This window comes from Aethalodelphis obliquidens, unplaced genomic scaffold (genome assembly GCF_003676395.1).
Source record: "Aethalodelphis obliquidens isolate GAN/ISIS:26980383/991018 unplaced genomic scaffold, ASM367639v1 scaffold29, whole genome shotgun sequence".
In the NCBI taxonomy this organism is placed as follows: Eukaryota; Metazoa; Chordata; class Mammalia; order Artiodactyla; family Delphinidae; genus Aethalodelphis; species Aethalodelphis obliquidens.
The window spans coordinates 13,901,822-13,928,173 of NW_020837973.1; the positions used below are offsets into that span (position 1 = coordinate 13,901,822).

The 26,352-nt window shown below is 41.8% G+C and overlaps 2 protein-coding genes and 1 long non-coding RNA gene across 7 annotated transcripts in view; all 3 read right to left on the bottom strand.

The window, feature by feature from the left end:
• The window catches only part of ZNF622 (zinc finger protein 622), a 28,846-nt gene extending 20,185 nt beyond the window's left edge, over window positions 1-8,661 (bottom strand). The window contains exons 1-4 of one of the 2 annotated variants that reach the window (XR_003436850.1): window positions 7,934-8,661; window positions 7,012-7,260; window positions 6,632-6,794; window positions 3,714-3,826 (exon numbers count right to left, since the gene is read on the bottom strand). Coding sequence is in view for 1 of the 2 variants with exons in the window: in XM_027125350.1 (XP_026981151.1) it covers window positions 3,714-3,826; window positions 6,632-6,794; window positions 7,012-7,260; window positions 7,934-8,534 (1,126 nt within the window). In the remaining variant the exon portion in view is untranslated. The remainder of the gene's footprint in view (window positions 1-3,713; window positions 3,827-6,631; window positions 6,795-7,011; window positions 7,261-7,933) is intronic. The other variant, XM_027125350.1, reaches the window with a different exon arrangement.
• Window positions 8,662-9,479: 818 nt separating this feature from the next.
• Window positions 9,480-13,454, bottom strand: LOC113630164 (uncharacterized). Its single transcript, XR_003436851.1, has 2 exons — window positions 11,270-13,454; window positions 9,480-10,171 (listed from the first exon to the last, which is right to left on the bottom strand). It is a non-coding gene; the product is annotated as an uncharacterized LOC113630164 (long non-coding RNA).
• A 3,168-nt stretch (window positions 13,455-16,622) lies between these two features.
• Window positions 16,623-26,352, bottom strand: part of RETREG1 (reticulophagy regulator 1) — a 122,856-nt gene continuing 113,126 nt past the window's right edge. For 3 of the 4 annotated variants that reach the window (XM_027125352.1, XM_027125353.1, XM_027125355.1), the window contains 5 exons: window positions 24,244-24,328; window positions 22,182-22,319; window positions 21,333-21,397; window positions 21,010-21,136; window positions 16,623-18,860 (listed from right to left, as the gene is read on the bottom strand). In XM_027125352.1, the coding sequence (XP_026981153.1) occupies window positions 18,373-18,860; window positions 21,010-21,136; window positions 21,333-21,397; window positions 22,182-22,319; window positions 24,244-24,328 (903 nt within the window). In that variant the 3' untranslated portion in view covers window positions 16,623-18,372. The remainder of the gene's footprint in view (window positions 18,861-21,009; window positions 21,137-21,332; window positions 21,398-22,181; window positions 22,320-24,243; window positions 24,329-26,352) is intronic. The other variant, XM_027125354.1, reaches the window with a different exon arrangement.

Here is a 26,352-nt window from a genome sequence, read left to right on the forward strand (position 1 = left end):
ACAAATAGCCTAACACTGGGTGACATTAGACAATGAAAAAGAAAATATCTCTAACTGTAAGTTTCCTAAGAAGATTGATCACGTGCCTTTCGTGGATCCAGCAACAGATTCATCTGGCTAGTCAGCAACTAACTGGATGTGTTTTCACACCAACTTGCTCCACAGGAACTGAAGAGCAAAGAGGGAAGGAACTGAGCCAGACCACAGTCTTCAAAATAAATGCTCAGAGCGCCCTCTACCGGATACTGTATGCCACTGCCTCTGGGATCATCTACTTGACCTGAAGCAACTAGATTTAAGGAATCACAACTACCCGCTGCTTTCAAAACCAGTTTAAAGCAGACTCCGCTAAGTGTAGCTGATTAAGTATCACTAGGCTCTCCACATTAGAATCCTTCCCAAGTCAGCTTCATGCTAACATCCACGCTGACCCAGTCATATAACTGAGCATAATCAAGGAAGTTTCTGAATGGTAAATTTGTTCAAAGACATAATCAGGTGACTGAATATACTGTTGTAATATCACTACACATGTATACAGTGTTTATTCAGAGATTTCCTATTTTCTTGGTTCATTACAAAATCCCCAAGTCAGCACTGAGACACGGAGGTAAACCAATGGACACAAAACTGTCATGTCTCATTATAACCAAGACTGACTAGAGCACGACTGGTTTTTAAAATGAGATGGTAAAAGTGTATGTGACTGTATAGCTGGAATAAATTTCCAAATATTGGGACCTTCTGATTCACTAAGAGTGCTATGTTCTGTTGCTATTTAAACAAATTCTATCATCAGGTCTCAGCAGCCGGTCATCTGTGAAGAAGACCCAGGAAGGCAGCGAATGCTGTACATTTAGATTTTTCCATTCTTGGCTCTTAATCTCATCCAGGTCACAGATGCTTTTCAGAAACTACAGCCTTTCCCCAGAAAAAGTGCACAGTCAAAAAAATCTGTGCGGAGGAATTCCCTCACGGTCCAGTGGTTAGGACCGTGCTTTCACTGCTCAGGGTGCGGGTTCGATCCCTGGTCGGGGAACTAAGATCCCACAAGCCGCGCAGGGTGGCCAAAAAATAAGTTAATTAATTAAAAAACAAATGAATAAGTAAAAAACTTTAAAACTCCGTGTGCCCACACAGGTGACTTTATGATGTAACAGCGTTTCCCCAGGAAAATGCACACACTCAGAAAAAAGTGCACAGCTAGAGACGAAAGCTGAGGTAAGGCAGCACCTGGCAGCTGGTCTGGCCTCTCTAGAGTCTAACAGTACAATATCGCCCAGTACTCCAAGACCAAGCCGCTTACTCACTACTTCCCAGTCTCCCTTAAGAGCTGCCCTGAGGTCATCATCCAGTACTTTAAAACAGCATCACTTGGTACGTGGACACGTAGCTGTGAGCAAGGAAATTCATGCTTTAAAAACCCAAGAGGGCTTCCCTGGTGGCACAGTGGTTGAGAGTCCCTCTGCCGATGCAGGGGACACGGGTTCGTGCTCCAGTCCGGGAAGATCCCACATGCCGCGGTGCGGCTGGGCCCGTGAGCCATGGCCGCTGAGCCTGCGCGTCCGGAGCCTGTGCTCTGCAGCGGGAGAGGCCACAGCAGTGAGAGGCCCGCGTACAGCAAATAAATAAATAAAAGTCACCTCCAACCTGCCAGTCACTCAGTCAACAGACATTTACGCGGCTCCTGTGTGTCTGAGGCCCTGTGCAGAGATGGAAGACGCCAGTTTTGTCCTCACAGAAACGGGGCAGAAGGCAAGCCAGCCCACAGGCACAGAGGAGCTAGAGCCGCATCACGACAGCTGGGCAGGGGGCCCAACGTGAGCCCTGCAGGGCGAGGACGAGGAGGGGGGGACAGAGGCAGCGCCCAGGCAAAGGCCCAGGGGAGGGAGACTGCGTGCGGGCGGGAAAGGAAGAGCGCCGGACACCTGGGCGACAAAGTGACCCTGAAGGCAAGGGCTCCCCCTGGAAATTCCAGAGGGAAAAGAAAATAGACTGGTGGTCAAGTGGAAACCAGGCTGGAGACGGCCAGACAGGAAGCTTTCATGGTGACACAGATGAGGAGAAAAAAAAAGAAAAAATATTCAAAAGCCATTTAGGAATTGCAATTAGTCACCATCTGGATGTGGGAGAGGAAGAGCGGATCCTGAGAAGACACCCAGGTTTGGCTTTGGCGAACCTGAGGAAACTCCATCGCTCTGGGCAAATGTGTTGTCTACATAGCTAAGGAGTCTTTAAGCTACAGACGTCTTAAGTCCAGATGAAAATTTCTCTACTTCTAAAATAGGATATGCTCACTGGTGAGCAGCGTTGCTGCAAAATGAAGCCCACGTTCCTAGTGATCCTACTACACGCCATGCGCCGCTGGCAGGGACCATTTCATTCACTTTCTCAAGGTCTGTGATCTCAGTCTCAGTTAAGGAAGAGGAAGCTAATGAAACTAGGGGCTAAATAAACAGTCTTAGAAAAGAAGTTATTAAACTTATTTCTGACATTCTGCATCAGTATTTTCACCAAGGGAAGACGGGACTAGGTCCTCTTGTGATACATTTAGGCCTGTTTTGCTGCTGCGTATTGTATAGGCCATGATATTCTGCTGCATTACAGCTTCCCTACCACTGTAGAAGAACTATATCCTCAAGACAGGTTCTGCCTGCACTTTCCTTTCACTGTCATTGTCTAAAGCTGCCCTTAGCCTTAGAAGGTTATTACTCTGGGTTAAGCAGGGCTCTCTATACCTAAGCCGTGCTATTCCAGGTGGAGAGCAGCACCTCAGGGTGGCTTCTTCATGGCAGACGTCTCCATTGGCAATGTGGCTGTTCCTGCTCCCACCATCACTGCAAATCTCCCAGGCAGCGGAGACAAGTGGGGAAAGGGCTTCACTGACGAGGTCCATGATCCTGGGTAAATTACTCAACCTGTCTAAGCTTCAGCTGGCTCATATGTCAAGTAAGAATAACAGCATCTAACTCAAAGGCTTGATGTAAAGCTAAAATAATATATCTGCCTGAATGTGCTAACTGCTCAGTAAATACGAGGTATTATTAGGATCTTATTATCTTATCATCCCATTCCCTGTCCTTTTTAGATGCGTCTTCTGTAGCTGCCCCCATTCCTATTAGCTAAGCATAACACTGTAAGCAATACTGCATACTTCTCATATTCATGGCTTTCCTTCTTCTATTCATATCTGGGACAAAATCCTGCCATTATGAATCCTGTTCCCCAAAGGAGAAGGCAGAATTCAAACTCCAAGCCTCTCCCTACACCCTGAATACGGACAGGAAACCTGGGCACTGTCAATCAGGTCCACCCATGCCAGACTAACATATGCAAGTCTGAGCCACCATGGAAACAGGAATCAGTTCAAGGAATAAGAGCAAAGTCAAGTTTAACAAGAAAAACCTGGATGGGGGCCAAAAAACCAGATAATAAACAGAATACAAAAGGTCTATGTATTGAAAAGAAAGGCAATGACTGATTAAAGCATTACGAATCACAACAAAAGTGAGGAAAACATTGATGCAATTTAAACAAAACAGCCAAGACAGAGCTACGAGGCAACCTTCAGAGTTCACCTCGTCCAGGGGAACACAAACACACACTTGAAGCTGTAGGGTCTCTCCCCTCGGTGTGGAAGGGAAGTGATGGGAACACGCTGCTCTGATAATCTCAGCGGCATGCAGCTATGTATTCTGGACAACTGCACTTACCAGAAGGGAGAATCAGCTCCATGGTGTCGTCTTCATATTCCAAGGCCCTTTCTGAGGGCAAGTCCTCAGTCTCATCAGGGTCCTCCCCTTCCTTGTGATCTGGGTAGCTACTCCTGGAACCATGGAATGGCATTAATACATAGACCAATACCTCAAATTTAACTAAAATACTGCAAACCTACTAGATAACTAAAGGGGTTGGGGTGAGGGGTTAACAGTTGCAGTGACTACACTGAAAGCTTTTGGAGAGAAAACAATTTGTTAGCATTTTCTCTGTAGTAAAGTATGCAAATGGCCTATGAATTCAAAATGGATCCCAGACCTAAATGTAAAATACAAAACTATAAAAAATCCTACAGATAATATAGGAGAAAACCTAGATAACTTAGGGTTTGGTGATGACTTTTTAGGAACGACACAAAAGGCACAGTCCATGAAAGAAATAACTGATAAGCTAAACTTCATTAAAATTAAAAACTTCTGCTCTGTGAAAAAACAATGTCGAGAGAATTAAAATACAAGATTCAGACTTGGAAAAAAGTATTTGCAGAAGACACATCTGATAAAGGACTACTATCCAAATGCAAAAAGAACTCTTAAAACTCAGCAATAAACAATCTGATTAAAACATGGGCCAAAGACCTTAACAGACTCCTCACTAAGAAGATACACATATGGCAAATAAGCATGCAAAAAAGATGCTCCACAGCGTATGTCATCAGAAAAATGCAAATTAAAACACAGAGATACCAGTATGCACCTATCAGAATGGTCAAAATCCAGAACAATGACAATACCAAATGCTGGTGAGGATCTGGGGCAACAGGAACTCTCATTAATTGCTAGTGGGAATGCAAGAGGGTACAGCCCCTTTGGAAGAGCTGGCGGTGTCTTGCAAAATCAAACACACTCTTACCGTAAGACCCAGCAATCCTGCTGCTTGCTATTTACCCTAAGGAGTCAAAAACTTCTGTCCATACAAAAACCTGCACATGAATTACAGAAGATTTATCCAAATTCTTAAAACTTGAAGAAACCAACATGTGCTTCAATAGGTGAACAGATAAATAAACTGTGGCACATCCACACAAGGGAGTATTTTTGGATTATACAAAAAAGAAATGAGCTAGCAGGCCATGAAAAGACATGCAGGAACCTTAAAAGCATACTACTAAGTGAAAGCAGCAGTCTGAAAAGGCTACATATTGTATGATTCTAATCATACAACGTTCTGGAAAAGGCAAAAATATGGAGACATTAAATATCACTGTTTTCCAGGGTTCGGGTGGAGGAGAATGATGAACAGGCAGAACACAGAGGATCTGTAGGTCAGTGAAACCACTCTGTATGATATTCTAATGGTGGATACATGTCATTGTATGCACATTTCTCCAAACTCATACAATGGACAACACCAAGAGTGAACTCTAAACTATGGACTTTGAGTGATAATTGATGGGTCAACTTGGTTCATCAATTGTAACAAATGTACCACTGGGGGATGCTGATAATGAGGGAGGCTATGCACGTGTTGGGTAAGGAGTGTATTTGAAATCTCTGTACCTTTTGCTCAGTTTTGCTGAGAATCTAAAATTGTTCTAAGAAACAGTGAGCAAATAACCTACAACAGAATTCCTTCACCTCTGTATTTGTTTCTCTCCAGGAGGGTTGGCACACAGAGGAAGAGGAGGAGACTGTACAGCTGGAGATGCAGCTCTCCTCAATTTAATCATTACAAAAACAAGTCCTAGAACAGTGCTGAACAACAGAAGTCTCTGATGATGCAAATTTTCAGTCTGTGTGCCCACTATGGTAGCTACTTTTAAAGCACATCTGTTTTTAAGCATAGTGCTTGAAATGTGGGGAGTGCAACTGAAGAACTGAATTTAAAAATTTTTACTTTACTTAATTAACCAAAAGAGCGACATGAGTACACCTAGGAATTAGCAAATTAGACACTGTAGTTCCAGAAGAATCTCTGTGCTTCTACTGCTGTTCACAAATACACATGGAAATTAACTGCAGAAATGTACACTAAGGCAGATAAGCCAATAGCAACAGACAAAAGACTAGATCAGATACTTCACAAGAGATATCCAAACGGCCAGTTGATATATAAAAAGCTTCTCAACTGCATCAGTCCTCATCAGGGAAATGCAAATTAAAACCACAGTGGATACCCCGACAGAGCCACCAAAGTGGCTATAATGAAAAACTCTCTGTCAGGACAAGTAAGAAATGAGAAATCAGGAGGAAAATGCAAAAGGACAACTTAAAAGACCAGCACTTTTCTGAACACCTGTATTAGGTGGACTCTGCACACCTGGCACGGTCATTATACACACCTGCTTGCAGAGCACAACACCTGTGCTAGGTCATAGGCACACTGACACTAAGAACCAGCTATTCCAGAATTCCTAGCATGGATTCGTTGCATGATGTATGAAATATTCAAGATTCTAGGTAAAGGTGGAATAATTTCACCAACAAGTGATTGGGACAGGTCTGGTGCAGCCACCAGCTCAAGTCCCTTAGGAGACAGCCTGTGATTCAAGAGGTCTCAGGGAAACCAAGATGTGAAGCCTAACCTCCCTGCTTCTGTTCCTGAGGTAACTGGCAAAACTGAACTTCTGACCATGGAAATCACAACAAGCAAAAACAAGTTTTCAAACCACACAAACTGACAGTTTGGGCCTGAGATCTTCTCCGGGTCAGATATGTGTGTTTAACTCTGTAATACTCAGTTTCTCATCTACAGAATGAGAGGAAATAACTACCTCCTAAAAAAGTGTGCTAAGAGGTATGAAGAATATGATACTGGACAGAGCCAGACACAGACAGTTATCAGGCAGGGGCACGTGCAAATCCAATGCAAATGTGATCAGCTGGCTTCGCTCGACATTACAAACCAGACTTACCTAAAATCATAGAAGTCTGCAAATTCCAAAAGAGCATCCCCATCTGTGAAGAGCTTGCAGTGACTCCTGTCATTCATGTGAGCCTGTACAGCTTCCGTGGAGTAGAAGGACTTCCCCCTCTCATTGCACCACAAGCAAATCTTCCCCACACCAACTTTCTCTCCTGGAAAAGTAAGTTGAGAAAAAAAGTATGAAAGCAGCTTTTTGCAGCCAGATTAGGGCTCATTGTCGATGTCCACAATTCAAAAAACAGCCATCAAGTTGCTGATTTTCACAAAATCGGCCGGTCACTCAATCCAAGATTGAGGAGAAGCCCCAAACTAATGCCCCCCAATAATGTGGTATTTTGTCATTCAAAAGGAAAAAACGACTGAACTTACCCAAATATTTAATCAGTCCCTTAAGATCGGAAAGATACTCTACATCAGGAATAAAGAAGCTGTGCACTTTAGTCATATGAGCCACGTTCTTCGTGAGGGAGCTTGAATGATGGGGACAAAACAAGCAGTCAGTTACGGGGATGGCGCCACGCGGGGTGCTTCCTCCAGCCTCTTCCTCCGCTGCCTCCTCCTCCGGGGCTGCAGCATCCTCACATTCCAGTTCCTCATCAGAATCAATATCCTCCCACTCTGCAAGCCAGAGATTTGAAAAACAGTTAGCTGAAGATCTCAAAGTCAGCCAATCATCCACCACACACCGGTCGGCATGGCTAAGGAATGCTTTCATCCTTCTTTTTCAGCGCACAGTAAACCCCTTGAAGGAAGCACGTGCTCCTTTCCTATGCATTTATGAACACATGCAATCAGCGTCAGGGGGATGAGGGAAAAATAGCTCATTAAGTCAAGAAGCCTAGGTTGCTGGCTCCAGCCCCACACTGCAAGTTAGCTAGCCGATTCTGAGCACCTCAAACTCAGAGCAAAGCCATCATGACCAGAAACCCAATGGAATTAAACATTCTGCAGCACATGGTGTGAGGGTACTATGTTCTCCTTCTGCATATGTTAACAATCTCCTCCTTCAACAGAGAATGTATCCTTTCATTCTACAAATATTTACTAAGTAACTATTCCCCCCACCCCCCGTTAAGGTTTCAGTCCCTGAATCGACAACAGTGAGCTAAACACACAAAATGCCCTGTGGGGGTGCTGGCCACACCAGCCACTTCAGAAACCAAGGAAACACCCTCACGCATCACCTTCACCTGAAAACGGACACCTCCCCCCTCCAACCTCAAAGATAAACTGGAAGCTTGAGGACCAGCCCCGTCCCCCGCCCCTCCCCGCCCCCCAGACAGGCCCCCACCATCTGCATCCAGGTCGTCCTCACTCTCCTCCTCCCCCTGCTGTTTGGCCAACTTCTTCGCCTGCTGTTCAAACCACTGCAACCGGGGAGGCTTCTCGACCGGGTCTCGCTGCTGAGTCCCACGTCCTCCAGCGGCCACGGTCACTGGACTCCGGGACTCCGCCTCGGGCGCTGGGGCCGCCTTCTTGGGAGACGTGGACGGCTGGGCCTTGATAACCTGCTGGATGGCCGCGTTCACCGCATCCCTGTCCACGCCCAGCCCTTCCTTCAAGTTCTTTTCATTCAGGATCGCCACTTTCCGACTCACCGCCTCCTTCTCCAGCTCCACGTGCCGCCGGGACCTCAGATGGTTTTCGTAGGCCTTGAAGGAGGCAAACTTCTTACTGCAGACGGTGCAGTAGGTGGCCGCGCCCTTGCTCTCCGGCTCCGCCAGGGCCCGCTGCGCCCGCACCCGCTCCTGGAAGCCCTCGGCGGCGACCGGGGCCATGCCGGCCACTTTGCGCCTCAGGTTGTAGCGGTGCCAGTCCGTCTTGTAGTGGGCCCGCTGCGCCTCCGCGTCGTCCAACAGCGCCCGGCAGGTGTTGCAGGTGTAGGTCGCCATCGCCAGCCGGAAAGTAAGAGGCGAACCAAGGCAGCAGTCTAGCGATCACTGAGCGCCCTGACCCCACCAGACACTCGGACCGTAAGCCTCAAGACCCACGAAGAGCCGGATTGCGAGCTGACTTCCGGACTGGATCGAATTATTTCCGGCCTGACAGGAAGTCCCGCCTCGACCTGTAGCCACGCCCCCGCCGCGGAGAGGCCAGAGGCCCCGGGAAGGTGGGGGAAGCCCGGGAAGGATCCGGCCCCGCCCAGTCGGCCTGAGGTGGGTGTTGATTGGGTTGGCGTAAGGAGGGTTGTGATTGGATGGGCCTGAGGCAGGTGATGATTGGATGAGCCTGAGACGAGTGGTGATTGGATGGGCCTGAGGTGATTGTTGTTTAGGTCTCCGCGAGGTGTGGGATCGGTGGATCCGCGTGAGCTGGGTTGACCAGAAGTAATAGGTGTTCATTGAGTCGACCGAGGTGGGTGTTGCCCTGAGTTGGGTGTGATCGACAGGCCTCGCCCACGCAGGTTACTGTCCTTTTTGGCTGTGCTGTGAGGCGTGGTGCTGGGAAGGCGACCACCGCGCGGGACGGAGGACTGGGGAGCCGGGAGGACTGATGCGTGCGACCGCCCGACCGTCTGGATTCTCTGAGGTCTGCGCCCTGCACCCCTGCAGCCCGGGAGTGGGTGTCACGAAAGCCAGAGATGCTGGCCAGCCCGGGGGTCGACCGGAGACTCGGGTTACAGGCTGAGGGAACTCACAGGAAAACCGGAGACTCCCGGCCAGAACCTCGGCCTTACTGGGGCGGAAAGGGCGCAGGGGAAACTCCTGGATGGATAGTTTGCACTTCGGAGCGTAGAGTCCAGCCCAGCCGCTGCCCAGTAGAAATAGAATCCCAGACAAGTATGTCCTCTTAAATCTAATAGTAGCCGCGTTTTCATTAAAGCGGAAAGAGAGAGGTAAGATGGCCATATTTTATTTAAGCCAGTATATCCAAAATATTATCGTTTCAACATGTAATCAAGCCAGAAGATTTAGTGAGACATTTTACATTCATTTGTTGGTACTAAATCTTGGGATTCCAGTGCGCATTTTACAGTTAACAGCACACCTCAGTTCAGACGAGCCTCGTGTCCTGTACTTAGTTAACTATGTCATGTCATGCGTAGCAGCCCGGTTCTATAGGAAGCATGAATGTTAAAGGCGTAGGGAGTTCTTACACTCGTCTGCGCAGCCTAGCTGAACCAGTCCGTCCTTTTTCAGAATTGGACATTGCATGTTTAAAATCCAAGCGGCCCATAGCACCAAAGAAGATACCGATGTTTTTTTTTAAAATGTAGGTTAAGTCGCATTGTTCTTCTTGCTGAAAACCTTCAGTGGCTTCCCCTGACTGGGAATAAAGTACAAACACATTCCTGCCCTGGTCTGAATGTTTGTGCCACCCCCCTCAAAAAGAAAAAAAAAATTCATATATTGACAAGCGGATTCCCAAAGTGACGATATTAGGAGGTGGCACATCTGAGAGGTGATTCGATTCTGAGCACATAGACCTCAGAGACCCAAAAAGGGATAGAATAAGAAGTCTGAGACTAGGAAGAGGCCCCTCACCGCACCATGCTGGCACCCTGATCTTGGACTTCCAGCTTCCGGAACTGTGAGAAAAAAAAAAAGGTTGTTTATAAGCCACCCAGTCTGTGATATTTTGTTATAGCAGCACAAACTGACCAAGAGGATTGCCTTTCTATTCTAGGAGGCCCTACCCCTCCTTCTGACCGCCTGTCACACCCCCTTCCCCACTCTGCTCACCCCACTTGTCACACTGACACTTGATGTTGCTCTAACAAGGCTAAGCAACATCTGTCATCTCAGTGCATACTAAATCTCAGAAGTTCTTTACTATTATGCTTGGACCGAGTATTGCTGTCTTGCTCCCTTACTTTGAAGGTTTCTGCCCAAAGGCGTTTACAGGAGGGCCCTATCCACACCCTCTTTTCACAGTAGTGCCTACCCCCAACTCATCAGTCTTTCCTAAGCAGACCTTTTCTCAGTAGCACTGTACTAGCCATCTAGTACTCCATATCACATTACCCCAACATTTAGCAGGAAAACAACAGACTTTGCTTCTTTCCATTTCTGTAAGTCGGAAATTTACGTGGCTCATGGACTCATGAAGTTGCGGGGGGACAGGGCTGATCATGTGACGGCAGCTGGAAGGTTTGACTCTGGCTGGAGGATCCCCTTGGAAGAGGCTCACTTACACACTGATAGCAAGAGCTTTGGGGTCCTCACTGAGTGGACCTCTACCTAGGGCTGCTTGAGTGTCCTCATAACATGGTTACTGGCTTCCCTCAAAAGTAAGCAAAGTAGAAGTCACAATATCTTTTAGGACCTAGCCTTGGAAGTCACACAGGGTCATTTCTACGATATGCTGTTACTTAGGAAAGTCAGCTCTGTTTAATGTGGGAGGGACTTTGTAAGGGCATGAATGGGGTGTCTTTGGGGACCATTTGGGAAATGGGCCACCACTAGCATTTGTTGTTTGTTCCTGATTTTCCAGGATTGGCACTGAAAGTCTTGTATCCCAGGAAACCTCTCCATCATTTGCAAACCAGGATAGTCAGTCCCATTATAGGTTAGTCATCCACCTCCAGACTACAAGCTCCATGGGAACAGGGACTCCTTTCGTTGCTGTGTACCCCAAAGCTACAACAGTGCTGGCACATAAATTTTTCAGTATTTGTTAAACAAACCTTTTGTAGTGCAAGTTAAGTCTGGTGCTGATTTCATTCCAGAAAACTTGATTTTTAGATTACAAAATCTTTTAAAATAGCTGAGTCCTCTGGACAGATATCCATCTTAAGAAATGTAATTTGTTCAACAGGGATAAGCAAAATAATGTATATCTTCAAGCTTCTCTAAAATCAAAGCAGAGAATGGTTATATTGAGTAAAGAACTTCTGTTTTCTCTTTCCAATTATCGTTCACATATGGTTCTTCAAGCATCTGTTCTTCTTCAGGTCATTGTTTCCTCCCTACCTCCTCTCATCCATTTCCATGACCCATTTCAGCATCTTTGAACTCTCCACGGGTTCTTTCCTTTTCCTCTTCAAAGGGACATTGTTTTCTCCACCTTGTTAAATTTCCCATGGGCTGCAATTCTACTGTAGTCTCCTGGAGAGCCTTCTCTTTCCTCTTAGTCTACCATACAGCACGTAGAGATAATCACACTAATTCCTCTCAGCCATGTTTCCTCTTGTGTCACTCCTTGTGTTCAAGAATGGTTACCTGTTGCCCATTGAAGAAGTTTAAATTCCTTTGCCTGGTTTTCAGTATCTCCTATCACCTCTCACCCATGCTCCCTATCTCCAGGAACATGGGTGTTTTTTTCAGACTACCAAGCAATTCTCCAACACCAGCTGGGTGTCCTCAAATTCAACTCAGTTCCGACACCTTCTACCTGGAGATAAAGTCAGATCCCACAGGTTAAATGCTCAGTCCCACAAGACTGGCCCCACTTCAGAAGGCAATGCCAAGTCCAGGTTTTTACCTGTGCTTCTCACTGGCTATAAATCAGAGGTTTCCATGACCCCCTACTCAGGTTTGAGTAATTTACTAGAGCAGCTCACAGAAATCTGGAAACTCGTTTACTTACTAGATTACCAGTTTATTACAAGGATATTAAAAGATGTAAATGAACGGCCCAATGAACAGACACATAAGGTGAGGTCAGGAAGTTCCCAAACAAGAGATTCTCTCCCTCTGGAGTTTTGGTTGTGACACCCTCTCCGCTAGGCTACCTAAGGGCTTTGCAAAAGTCACCTTTATCACTCTCATCACTTAAGACCTTCCAAGGGTTTTAGGAGCTCCATGCCCAGAATGGGACAAAGACCAAATACCTGTATTTTATTATAAATCACAATATCTCATATATAATACGCTACTGGTTCTAAATTAAAACATCTGTCTTCAAGGGGATTTTCTCTGCTTTGTTAAGGATGGTAACAAATACACAACTAATAGAATAAAGATGGGGTCAAGTAAGATGAAATACAAAGAAAGGGGCACTGGGTATTTAGAACAGAAAAATGGCATCAGCTAGGGAGATGAGAAAAGTTTTCATTAAGGAGTTGACAGTTCAGATGGGTGGGTCCTGAGAGAGAGGGGACAATAAGGACTTCATCTGCAAGTGGAAAAGTGGGCGGGCGCTCCTAGAAGAGAAAATAAGGGACATATTTAGGAAGACAAGAAGTCTAGTTTTCTTGAGGCAAAAGATAGGGGAAAGAAGACTAGGAGGTTTTAAGGTATCACTGGGTAAAGAGTTGAATTCTAGAGTTTGCTGTTCATTTTTCAGTTGGTGAACAGTAGGGACTCCAAGAGTGTTTCAGTTTTTATGGGCATGAGGAATAGAACTGGACCTCGAATAGATCCAGCAGCAGTATCTGTAACTGATTGGAGAAATACCAGAAAGGAGCAGATCTATAGCCAGTAGGTCCTTGGTAAATGCAAGCCCTTTGGCCAAGAGACCTTTGAGTTAAATTTCTCCATGGCATATCTAGGGTTTTATGTTAATGTGTCTAAACTCTGCTGACAATACTATCAAGAATTTTTATTACCAAATTAATCATTCTTCCAAAGAATTTAAACTGAGTCTGCCCATGAAAAAAGTTTAGCTTTGAAAATACTGGAAATTAGAATTTCTTCTGGATACTGTGACAGAGCTCTTAAAAACTAATTCACTTACGAAATTATTGAAGTTACTCTACACACTGTAAAAGTGACAGTACCCACGATGATGTTCTTTTTCAGCTTGGATGACACTGGGATGGTGATCTTTGATAATTACAAAATTTAAGACAGGGTCTTCCCTGGTGGCGCAGTGGTTGAGAGTCCGCCTGCCGATGCAGGGGACACGGGTTCGTGCCCCGGTCCGGGAAGATCCCACATGCTGCGGAGCGGCTGGGCCAGTGAGCCATGGCCGCTGAGCCTGCACGTCCGGAGCCTGTGCTCCACAATGGAGAGGCCACAACAGTGAGAAGCCCCGTACCGCAAAAAAAAAAAATTTAAGACAAAAACTAAGGTCACCTTCAAGTCAGTTGATACTACTGTCCACATTCCTATATTGCAGTGGCAACTTGATTTTTAAAGGGGAAAGTATGAAGGTGATTGGATTAGTTGAGGTTAACTTATAGGGGGTAATAAATATAGAATATAAAACATATGTTTATTAAATTACAACTTCTATGACTTCTGTGTTCATAAAAATGTTAAGTAAAGCATTATGATTTTTAAAAAACAATTTAAAAACATTTTACTACCTCTTAGTTTTTGGATATCTAGATATGCAAAGTTTTCTTAAATTAACAAGGGACTGAAATGTATAGCACAATCTGGTTATTGCAGCATTTAAAACAGTTTGGATCAGCTGATTTGTGGATTCTTTGAAAAAAGAAAAATTAATCTAAGTCAAATAAAATCAATCTTTAATATTTAGTGAAATTCTGTTAAACTATTACAAACATCATCATTCTTTTTTTAAATTATTTATTTATTTTTGGCTGCATTGGGTCTCGTTGCTGCACGCGGGCTTTCTCTAGTTGTGGTGAGCAGGGGCTACTCTTCATTGCGGTGTGCGGGCTTCTCATTGCAGCTATTCATCACAACTTTTCTGTTTTAGCATAAAAGGATGCATAGACAGTACATAAATGAGTGTGGCCCTCTTCTAATAAAACATTCTTTATGGGTGCTGAATTTTGAATTTCATGTATTTTTCGTGTGTCATAAAATAGTCTTCTGGGTTTTTTGGAACTATTTTAAAATATTTATATATATATTTTAAATTTATTTATTTATTTTTGGCTGCATTGGGTCTTCGTTGCTACGAGCGGGCTTTCTCTAGTTGCAGCCAGAGGGGGCTACTCTTCGTTGCAGGGCACGGGCTTCTTATTGCAGCGACTTCTCTTGTTGTGGAGCACGCGCTCTAGGCGCGCGGGCTTCAGTAGTTGTGGCATGTGGGCTGAGTTGCTCTGCAGCATGTGGGATCTTCCCAGACCAGGGCTCGAACCCATGTACCCTGCATTCGCAGGCAGATTCTTAACCACTGTGCCACCAGGGAAGTCCAGAAAAAGAAAATTATATTTTTAAATATTCCATAAAAACAGGTGGCCGGCCAGATTTGGCCCATGGGTGGTAGTTTGCCAACCCCAGTCTTAGACATTTAATCCTTATAACATACTATGAGGCAGGTGCTTTATCTTAATTTTATAGGTGAAGGAAACAAGTACAGATGTTAGGTGACTTTCAGTCCCGCAGCCAGGATGTGTTAGAACCACTCACAATGACTAATGTAGAACCTTACGCATGTTTCAGAGTCAAATGAAATAACAATTTGACAACACTGTCTATCCTCTTTTTCTACAGGATTTATTGGATTATAAGGCCAATATCATGCTAGGCCCATTAAAAGAACTTTAGAGTCTGTTTTGTAAGCAGGTTCTTGTTGATTGACTTTTCTTTAATGTTCAAAAAGATGGCTTAGCTGAAATAGGAAAAAGATCACTATCTTGGTCTTATACAGCTTTTTTTCCTCCCGAAAATGCTTCAGACATTTTTCTTTTTTCATTCATTCTCAAAACATCCCTGTGTGAGAGGATAGGAATTAGCTTCCTAATTTTATGTTTGGGGAAACTGAGGTGGTGGTTTGAGATGCTATGCGACTTGACATTGTGTCTTAGGGTCATAACGTTAACATCAGAACCCAGACCTCATAATTCTGACATCCCATCCTACCTTAAGTGCTTCAGTGGAAAAGGAGGAATAATATACAGAAATATATTTCAGAGACTGTGTCTTCGTTGTGATACACGTGACCTGTGACACATGTAGTTTAGGAAGGGTAGTGGTTTAGGAAGGGTTTTCAAAATAATTTCTTATCTCATAACTAACATAGCCAGAGCAGTATAAGGAACTACATCAACCTAAGGTATAAACAGAGAAGGAAAACTTTTAAATCGCTTTTTCTTAAATGTAGATTTGCTTCTGGCCTAAAATCAGTAGTTTGCTGGCACTTTGCCACTTTTTAAAAAGGAATAAAGTCGCACTGATTTCAAATGTAAGCGTGAGATGCCAAAATATGTGGAGGATGTTTGCCACTTGCCAAACCTCATAAAAGTTTCTTTTCCTAACATTCTACTAAATTGGGGAGGGAGCAGTTTTTAAAAATCACTTCTGAAGATTTTTAGGGTACATAAAAAGTAAAGATGTTCAGAATGAGAATATAAATATCGCTTTAAGCCTGGATTGACCTTCCAAAACAAGCTTGAACTTCAGCCCTGCTTTACTGCTTCAGATCAAAATGCATGATCAGTGTATGCTTCTCCCACTGTACGGTTTTGCTCAGCATTTCCTACAGGAAGTGAACAAAACATCTTTCTACAGCTCCTCTACAATTAAGAAATATCCATGCTTCACATTTTAATGACTGCATACATTCTCATGGTAAGGAATCTGTAGTTTCCCACCGTACTGAATCAATCACAGGGTTTATTGTTAGTACATCTTAAAGCCAGAAACAGGACTATATATAATGTTCCCCCCACCCTATCCCCCGCCAAACACACACACACACACACACACACACACACACACACACACAGAAAACGAAACCCCTTGACATCCTATGTTTGATAGTATTAAGAGTACCATTATTACGTTGTGTAAATTTATAGCCACATATATTCTGGAACAAATACTACTGAAGTGCATGTGTGGTTATAATCCTACTGCCCACAGAGAGCTGGTATGTCTCCACCATAGGGCTGTAACACATTTTTCTACCCTAACAACCTCCCCAAACCCCTTTTAATTTATAGTTTATAACATCTGATTCTGGCTTTACTGTTCATGCCATCAAATCGTGAGTTTATCTCCTTGTAAGCTTGTCCAGTGACTTGTAACACATTCTTTAATTACTTAAGTTATTTAACTTCTCGTTTTCCCCTCAATGACGAAACTGAAAAGACCTTTAAACTTTCTGACTTCATGGCCAAGAATATTTTTTAAGTGAAGAAACATACACATAAAAAAATAATAAACCTGGTAACAAACTATTTTATAAATACGTGACTGTATTTTTCTTCATGTCCAGAAACTCTTACTGAAATAGAATTCAGGTATATTCCTTGCAAACCCACACAGTTCATACATCTAACACCAGGTTTTCATTTGTACCGAAACGGGCAAGATAATGAAGGCACAGGCTCAATTTGTATCAGTAAAGGACTCAAACACAGTCAAGAGGCACTAATGACATAGAAGCATCGTCAATCACGAAAAGCAAGTGTTCAGAGTCTGCAGTAACTTCTCTCCCTTTAATATTTGGCAAAATTCAGTCTAGATATTTTAATACCTCAGAAAGAAAAAATAAATAAGAGATGCTACATTAAAATGTCAGATGACCTATCATTACTCTTTAGACATATAAGGGAAGGGATAAAGTAAAGGGAGGGGACCACAGATTTCCTATATTCTTGGATTATCCTTCCTTTCTGAGGGGCTCAGATGTCTGTGTGCATCTGTCAGAATGCCAGCTGTACCTGAAGATTGAAGAGATGGTTGGTAGTTGCTGACATGGTCCCTCAACACTATTAAAAGTTTCTATATTAAAAGTTTCTATCACAAAAACAAAATTAGCTTGATTTCTTCTCTTTAGTCCTTTGTTAAACAGCTAAGTGAAATGTGGTTATTTAAAAGTGATCTAAAAAGTTTAAAATAAAGGAAAAATATATTCTAGCTTCCTAAGAAGAAACAGATTACAGATTTAGACTTCTATGGCAAATAAATACACTTGAAAACCAAGCAAGTTTCTCTCCTGTAGGAGAGTCAGACTACAAACAGTTCTCGTTTCTCTAAGGCTGATGACCACATCGCTCATAGAACATACCAGCAACTAGTTTCACAATTTTAAGAGACTTTTTCCATAATATGAAAGGTGAGGTTTAACCTAGTTCTGAGCAGGCAGAATAGATCTGTACTCACAACATCCCTATCACAAATATATGACAACTGAACAACAAAGCACAGCCCGATCTCTGCTTACATCGAAACCACCGTCTACATGATATCTAATTACTTGCTTTCGATGGGTTAATACCACCTGTTGCAAGACTAGAGCTGGCAGTCAATGGAGCACGCCATTTACAAGGAAGCCTAAAGTCTACAACTGCAAAAATAACATGGAAATGTACTAGCCCATCCAACATAGTTAAATATATTTTCAAAATTGTTCCTAGGAAATGAATTTTAATAGTATCTCCCAAGTCTTTCAACCAAAGTGACCTTGATCATTTTTGTCTTTTTACATCAAAATCTACCAAAAGTTTTTGACTGTTTCCAAGTATTAGGAACAGAGGGGCCAATATAGCATGTTTCACAATTAACTGTTAATATTTCAGCGAGTTACAATAAACTGTTTTTTGCATGCTTGAAAAAATAATTGTGAAGAAAAAATACGGAATACTAATGGGAGGACCTCAATAATTGGGTGTTTTCATTTTGCTTTAAAAACAACCTCTAATATTCAACTCTGACAATGCAGTAAATATATATACATATATATAAAGTTCATTTCCATGCGCATTACATAAAAATAACTATGAGAAATATCAATCTATCAGTGTCAGCTGATATATATCCAATTAACTCACTGCAGAAGGGAAAAGAAAAGGCCAACAAAATTCTAAAGTAATCAGTAAAGCTCACAGTTCGAAAAGGTTTTTTTTCCTTTTTTTTCTTTTTTTGCTTGTTTGAATTTTTTTGGTAGTTTGTCTGTGCTCTGTCATACAAGCTGATTCCCAGACTAATGGCCTCCGAGTAGATTTGAAAGAAAGCCTGAAGACTTCTTATTTTGCGGTGCTTCTGCTTCCTGGTCTTGTGAAAGCCCCAATTCACTCTCAATTTGGTCGAGCTCTGACTGGTCCAGTAGTTCAAAATCATCCCCTTCGTCTGTGTCCTCCCCTGGGCTGGGAGCAGCCTGAGACAGTGCTTGCTGCATGCCTGCTAACTGGTCTTTGACGGCGGCAGTCACCGCAGCGGTGATGACGTCCCCAGCCAGGTTGCTCATCAGGTGGAAGGTTTGGTCACCGCTCAGAGGAAGGGTGAGACCAGCCACTGATTGCCTCTCTGAGCTGGGTCTGGGACCGCGGTCCAACTGCTCCTTTCTTCTCTTGAGCTCAGTGGGCAAGCCAAGGCTTAATTCATCTTCATCGTTTGTTCCTGTGCCATTTTCTAGAGATGGAAAATCTGAAAGGTCTCGAGAGAAAACTTCCTCACTAGGTCGGTCAAGATCTGTGAAATGTAGAACAGAAGAAGTTCATGCTTAAGCACCATAATAAATTTTTTTTTATGATTCAACTTCTAAGTTATAATGTAGTAATTGATAAACGTTTACTATCTCAGATATACAAAAAATAGAAAGTCAAAGGTTTATAAGACCCTGTAATAAACCATAATAAATTTGAAATCAGAGAATTGTCTAAAAGATCCCTGCTTTTAATTGGAATCCTCTGAATCACTCTGGCATTCATCTAGCCTCCCATCAGACCCCCCCAAGTCTGGGACACTCTCTCCACAAGTACACACAAACACTACATGTCCCCCCATGGCCTTAGCTTTCCTCTTAAACACAAAAAGTGTGTAATGACTTACTATTCAACCTGTCTTAACGTCAGCTTGGAGCTCTGACTAGAGTTTAAACGTTCACCAAAATTTCATCCTGCTCCTGGGGAGGGGATTAGCTTAAGCCAATGTGGATATGTATAATCCAAAATAAAAAATATTTCAATTGGACGTTTTCATAGATTTGGGTCCAGCAGATGGTGACTATTATCCAGCCTTTGCATTTTCATTCATGGAGATCTGTTTGAGTATCTGTAACTGTGTTTGTTTAAAGCAATGAGTTAAAAGAAGCTGCTGTTCCTTCTATTCCACATTCAACCTAAGAGCTTATGGAAACATTTAGCTTTCCGTGAATATAGCTGAAATTAACCATACCGTTTTAGCAAAATATAGGTCCTGAATATATACAGGAACGCTTTAAGATTTGGGACATTTGAAAGCAATGTCAGGTTAGTAGGCAGACAGTGATTTCACTGTTTTTCACTTTTCACAGAAAATCCTTCAGTAACTCTTTGGAATCTTCAAGTTAATTAATGAAAGCCTTCTATATGGTTTCCATCATTGTTGCTCCCCTTGTGTAAATCTGAGATAGGATGCTTAAGAACAAAGGGTTTGTTTTACTGGTCTTGTAGGTATGTACAGCTTGTAGAGCTTGAGAGGACTTCAGTGACCCTCTTGTTCTAATGCACTTTAAAGATGAGGAAATTGAGATCCACAGAAATCATGTCACCTGTTCAAGGTCATACAATAAAGTTAATGACAAAAGCAAGGCTACACTTGGGTCTCCCAATCTCCAAACCTGTATTTTTTCAACACTACACAGCCTTCTTCCTTCCTCTAGAAAAAGAAAGTGTGTTCTTGCTTATAAAGACACATATAAAATAATTTATTCATAATCCTCCATTATAACCTGCTTATATTTTCAGTATATTGTTAAAATGACTTGAAATAATCCAATGAGACTAGCAAAAGTTATTGCACAAGACTTGTCTCAAATTTCATTTTAAATTGTACTTAACCTAATTATAAAAGATAAGCAAGCTTTTTTTTAAACTAACTTGGAAGAAAAACAAGTTAGTTAAAAAAAAAAAATAGTATATGAGAAACCCTGAAATCAGCTTTGGATTTGGGAAACTTGCCCCCCATGCTTCAGTCCCTCTTAATAAGGACTAGCCCTGGATATATGGGATTAGCTTCTCTCCTCCCCCGTCCCATTACTGCTATAAACAATGCCACCAGATAGTCCAGAAGTTAAGTTTTTTCATTGTCAATTGTTTGTTTTCAAAATAAAGGCAGATTTGGACATTGACTAGCTTAGATGTTTTTCTCATACTCTTCAAAAAAATAGCTTTTGAGATATAATTCATATACTATAAAACTTACCCTTTTAAAGTATATGATTATGTTTTTTAATATATTCACAAAGCTGTTCAACATCACCACCATCTAATTCTAGAACATTCTCATCATCCCAAAAGAAACATATTAATTACCAGTCACCCACCATTCCCTCTTCCCCCAGCCACTGGCAGCCACTAACCTATTTTCCTTCTGCACGGATTTGCCTATTCTGGACATTTCATAGAAATGGAGTCACCCAAGGTGTGGACTTGTGTGTCTGGCTTCCTCCACTTTAGCATAACGTGTTTAAGGTTCAACCATGTTGTAGCAAACGTGAGTACTTCATTTTTATAGCCAAGTGAGATTCCATTGTGTAGATGTACCACACCTTGTTTATCCAGTCAGCAGCTGACAGATTAAATACCTTTGCACGCACTCATGATTACACAAATCAGAGCATCTAGGAGTGTGAGCATACCGTCAGAAGTGTCCGTCTGTGGAGTGTATCCTTCTGAAAGGTTGAAGGTCCCATTGTCAGTCCAGGAGACCTCGGACACATCTGTGTCAGACACAGACAACTCTTTGGCGGCAACGGTCAGGCTAATCTGTGTTAATATAAATACCAGTGACACATTTCAAACTTCTGTGGGGAATCTTTTGAAACATTTTCCTTTCGATATTGTTCAATCATCTTAGAGAAACAGGAGGAGTCTATTAAGAATATCATTCCAGTTTTGGTACATTTAGATAAATTTACAGTCAAACCACACAGGAACAAATTGAAAACTAAACAAAAAATACCTTAGGACAGAGAGCTGAAAAGTCTAATTCACTGTCATCTTTGTGACTTTTTTCTTTATCTGCTTCTGTTGGGAAAAAATTTGGAAGCTTTCAGTTTCCTGGCCAGCTTAGACAGCGTGTATTTTACCCGCTGGATAAAATATCCTTATCCCACCTTCCTCATATTCTCCAACGCCTCCACGTAATTAAATGTTTGCACATAACAAGGTACACGTATTTGCAACTGTTTGGTTTCTGAGGGAAATGGTCCATATCAGTGGTCCTCATAGTGTGGCCCCTGGACTTTTAGAAAGGCAAATCCCCAGGCCCTCCCCTAGACCAGCTGGATCAGAAACTCTGGGGTATGGGCCCCGCAATCTAAGCTTTAATAAGCTCTTCAGACAATTCCGATGCTCCCTGTACTTTGAGAATCTGTAAGGTCACAAGCCAAGTTAAAAAGTGAACAAGGAGCACATTAGTCTTCCCCCTATTTTCTTTTCCTTCCCGTTCTACTGGTCCCCTCTTACAGGGCTCCCACACACAGCCCTACCTGTGTCATTTGTTATTTGCAACTGTCCACTCCCAAAGAAAACGATTTAGAGAAAATAAATAATAAGTAGCAAATACAGAAGTGTTGAAGACTTTTCTCTCTCCCCTGACAATTTGGATTAAAAAGGCAATTTGTTGTAATGTTTGAGAAAAGCATAAAAGCCTAAAATAGGAAAAAGCTATGTTACTTTGGGGGGATTTGCTTCTGTAGTAATATGTGGTGAAAGGCTAAAACACCCTGAAATATATTAAAGGTGATTTCATAATAGCCAGCTGATGTCTCATCTCATGCGTGGAATCTAAAATTCAAACGTTACCTACCAGCTCTCTCACGTTTCTTCTGGTTAATATATTCTCTGATTCCAAAATCTAGTTTCAGCAGAAATGACTTGATTTTGTTGTATATTTTTTGTCCAATATCATTACACTTAAAAAATGGACACAGAAATGCACATAGTACTGCAAGATAAGGAGGAAGAGAGTTTAAGGAAAGTGACCTTACTTTCCAAAGGCTACATCTTAGTATGTCACAAAATTATTTCAGTTCCCTTACGGACAAATTGGGTTTTTTTCCTTAAGGAAGCGCCTCTGTGAAATAAGTCCATAGTTTTTATTCTTCCCCCTGTAATGAAACCATTTTCTCCTATATACACACAACCCACCAGTCATGGTTTTCAAAGACTTGCAATTAGATAACTCCATCCCTTCAATCCTCTTACCCTCAAAATACAAAGGTTACGTGCTTTCCCGACAACAGTCCTGGATTAAAATATCAACTCTATTTATTTGTTAAATGATCATTTCTCCATAGAAACATTATTAACTATCTGTTAGCCTCTCGTCAGTAATACTGGGATAATAACCTCATCTCTTGGGGTTGCTGGGAAGGATAAATGAGATAAATACAGACCATCTGAATAATGCCTTGCCCGTATTAGACTCGCTTTCCCTAGCTCTCTCCTCCTTTCCCTCCTAAACGAGGCAGATCAAAGGGCTGATATTCCACAGGAGTTCTACTTGGGAGAATGGATGTGAGCTCTGACCATTGGCCCTTTGTGTGAGGCATGAGGAATACAAAAAGAAATGAAGATCAACCCAGGAAAGGCGTTGTATTCCCTACTGTTTATTTCTCTGCTGTTGTCAGGACACGTGCCCATTTACCTTTTAAATAGGAGTTGCAAACTCAAATATCTCTAGAAGACAAGGAGGTATCTGTAAACGTTAAAGGCTGGTGCGAGAAAACTAGGGAAATACGAGGGTTGGTTGGGTGGAGAGCGACTGCCCCATCTAAAGGCGGCAGGGCCAGATCTTTATATTTTTTAGGAGAAGCAGGAAATTGAAACTTTTTTTACAGCACTTTTGAGTTACAATTGACATACAATAAATTGCACATATTTGAAGTGTACAATTTGATGTTTTGACATATGCATACAACTAAGAAACTGTCATCATGATAAAGATAGTGACCATACCACCCCCAAAAGTTTCCTCATGTTTCTCTTAATCCCTCCCTCTGGTCTTTCCCTGCCCTACCCGCCTCATCCCCAGGCAACTATTTATGTGCTCTGTCACTAAAGATTAGTTTGAATTATATATAAATGGAATCAAACAGTATGAACTCTTTTTTTTACCTGGCTTCTCCCACCCAATCTAATTATTTTGAGATTCATCCAGACTGTTGCATACATCACTTTTTTAGTGCTGAGTAGTAATCCATTGTATGGATGTACCACAGTTTGTTCACCCATCTATTTGTTGATGGACATATGAACTGTCTTCTGTTTTTGGCTAACACAAATAAAGCCACTATGAACATTTGTGGACAAGTCTTTGTATAGGTGTATGCTTTCACTTCTCTTGGGAGAACACCTAGCTGTGGAATGCCTCGGTCACATAGTAGCTTTTAAAAAACTACCAAACTGTTATCCAAAGTGGTTGTACCATTCTACCTACCCACCATATCCTGGCTAACACTTGATATAGTCAGTATTTTTAATTTCAGCCGTTTTAGTGGGGATATAATGGTGTCTCATTGTGGTTTTAATTATATTTTGAGCCGCAGATCATGCACAACGGCAGAAGTATTCACGTATTTGTGGGGGGTGGAGAGTAGAGCTTGTTTACAGCTTTATTGACATAATTTAAAATAAAATGAATCACTTATATATAACCTTGCATTTTGACAGCTATTCTTATAATTTTGAAATAGCAACATGTCTCTAGAAAAAGGAGAAACTTTGTACAGCAGGAAATTAAAGAATAATCAACTTGCTTTATAATCAAGAACACATCCCTCCTCTTCTAAACTGTGGAACGTCTTGTAGACCATTAAATGATACCATATGTGTCACATCAATTAGACAAAATGTTCTACTATACTTACACAGTAGATAGCTCAGTATAACCCCAGGAATGTAACTTCCCAAGATCGTAAAAAAGGTGCATACACTGCAGACCAGGAGACAAAACTAAAAATAATAGAAGCAACATGTGACAATTGTACATAACATCAAGATACTTTAGAGCACAGGATACACACAAAATTATTGATCTATATGCCATCTATCATGTTATGGCAAATGTCTTTCAAACAGTGTTCTCTGCACTTAGATCTGACTAATGACTGCTGTGTTCAACCAGCCTTAGCCCACTTTAACATTAAGTGATAATCATTTGGAAGGTTCCAGAAGCTAACCTCTGGCACAGAGAACAACATCTCCCATTAATCATGCCTGCAGCTGTATTACCAGATGCAAGAGACCTGAAGAATAGTATGTACCCAGAAACTTGTTTTACTCAGGGTCACTCGCTGAAAACAATGCAGCCCAGTAATGAAATCTGTAGGTTCAAACTGTTTCTATAAATCTACAGAAATTCATAAACACAGCAAAACATGTTATAGAAATGAGAGGTATTTACATAAATATAACAGTAATTTGCACAGCTGATAAGCAGCCGGGATAAATCGACTGGCCATTACTATCCTCCTTCCTAACCATATCTGTCCGGCCAATGAAACTAAATTCCACCAGTGAAATTTGATTATATTCTTTCTGTCAGTCGAAGCCAAAAGAATCTTGGTCGTTTTAAGTAAGTAAAACATCAAGACAGAAAAATTCTCCCATAAAGTCTTCACTTCTTTTTCACACTCTATTATTTAAAATAAACTATCTTACTTCTTTGCTTTCCCTTTAAATTATGGTACTAAATTTCACTGATCAGCCAAGAAAATTCATTAAGGGAATTTCAAAAAGACACACGAGGAAAGGATACAGAACTCTGATCAATAACTGATTAAGAGAAATAGCAACGGGGTCTAAAATTCAGATTAACTTTGATTTTTCATTCTTGGCACAGGGTTAATAAATTCACTAGTCAAAAGGAAAACAAAATTAAGAGCTGTTTCTCAAACATCAGGGATCCTTGAAGAATACGGAATTCTAATAGCAAAATGGAAGAGGAAAGACCATAAAAGTTAAAAGAACAAATAAAAGCATTACTATATCCAGAATTCAGTTTCACGAAGGGATTTCATATTATCCACTAAATTTGTAGCATCGTTTTCTTACGTTAATTGACTTGGGGTATATTAATGCAACCCAATGCAGAAGTTTAAGTTCAGAATCTTCTAAAAATGTGTTTAATCATCTCAGTAAAATCAGCATCAAAAACACAAGTCACCCCACCCCGCTACCATGTTGATATCTTTTCTAAAAATCACCTTCAGTGATTAAAATAACTTATCCATATACAATGTTGCAACTTTAGTATGCTCAAAATGTGTCTGAATATAGTTCTATTACTCATTGAAGTTAGATTTCCTGTAACACGGTACAAAGAGAGGGATTTTAAATGAAGACATTCCTAGGTTCTTCCTTCCAACTACAGGTGGACATTTGTTTCCATAGCAGTGGAAGGGAAGGGGTCTATTGATGGTTCTGTAGCTCACCCGTGCTGTCAAGATACAGTGGAAGCTGCCTCTACACATAAAAACCCTATAGTTGGCATTTCTTGTAACCCCTTTCAAACCACTCAACTCTCTCCTCGTGGGTTTTCATCTTTGTTGGGAAAATACTCATTCCATTTATATAATCACTGTGGATGTTTCTGCCAAAGATTTTCTTTCTTAAGTAAAGCATACAAGAATCTCCACTTTTTAGACTGAAAGTGAGACTCAGTTACCTCCAAAAACACCCTCAAAGGGCTATGTGTTCCTTTGACTTGAGAACCAGCCTAGATAATATAAACTGAAATTCTTAATAACACGTTTTTATCCTTGGTCTGGCTGAGAGGACAAATCATCATTCATTTTAGTTAATAAGCTACATACATACGGATAAAATAGAAATCCAATCCAATTTCAAAATATAAGGTTAAGGATTTTCTAGTGCTAACAACACTAACATTTCTGAACCTCGCTAATATCAGTTTTTATGGCACGTGTTCGTAGTGTATTACATTCAGAATTGGAGAACCCTTACAGGCTGATAAA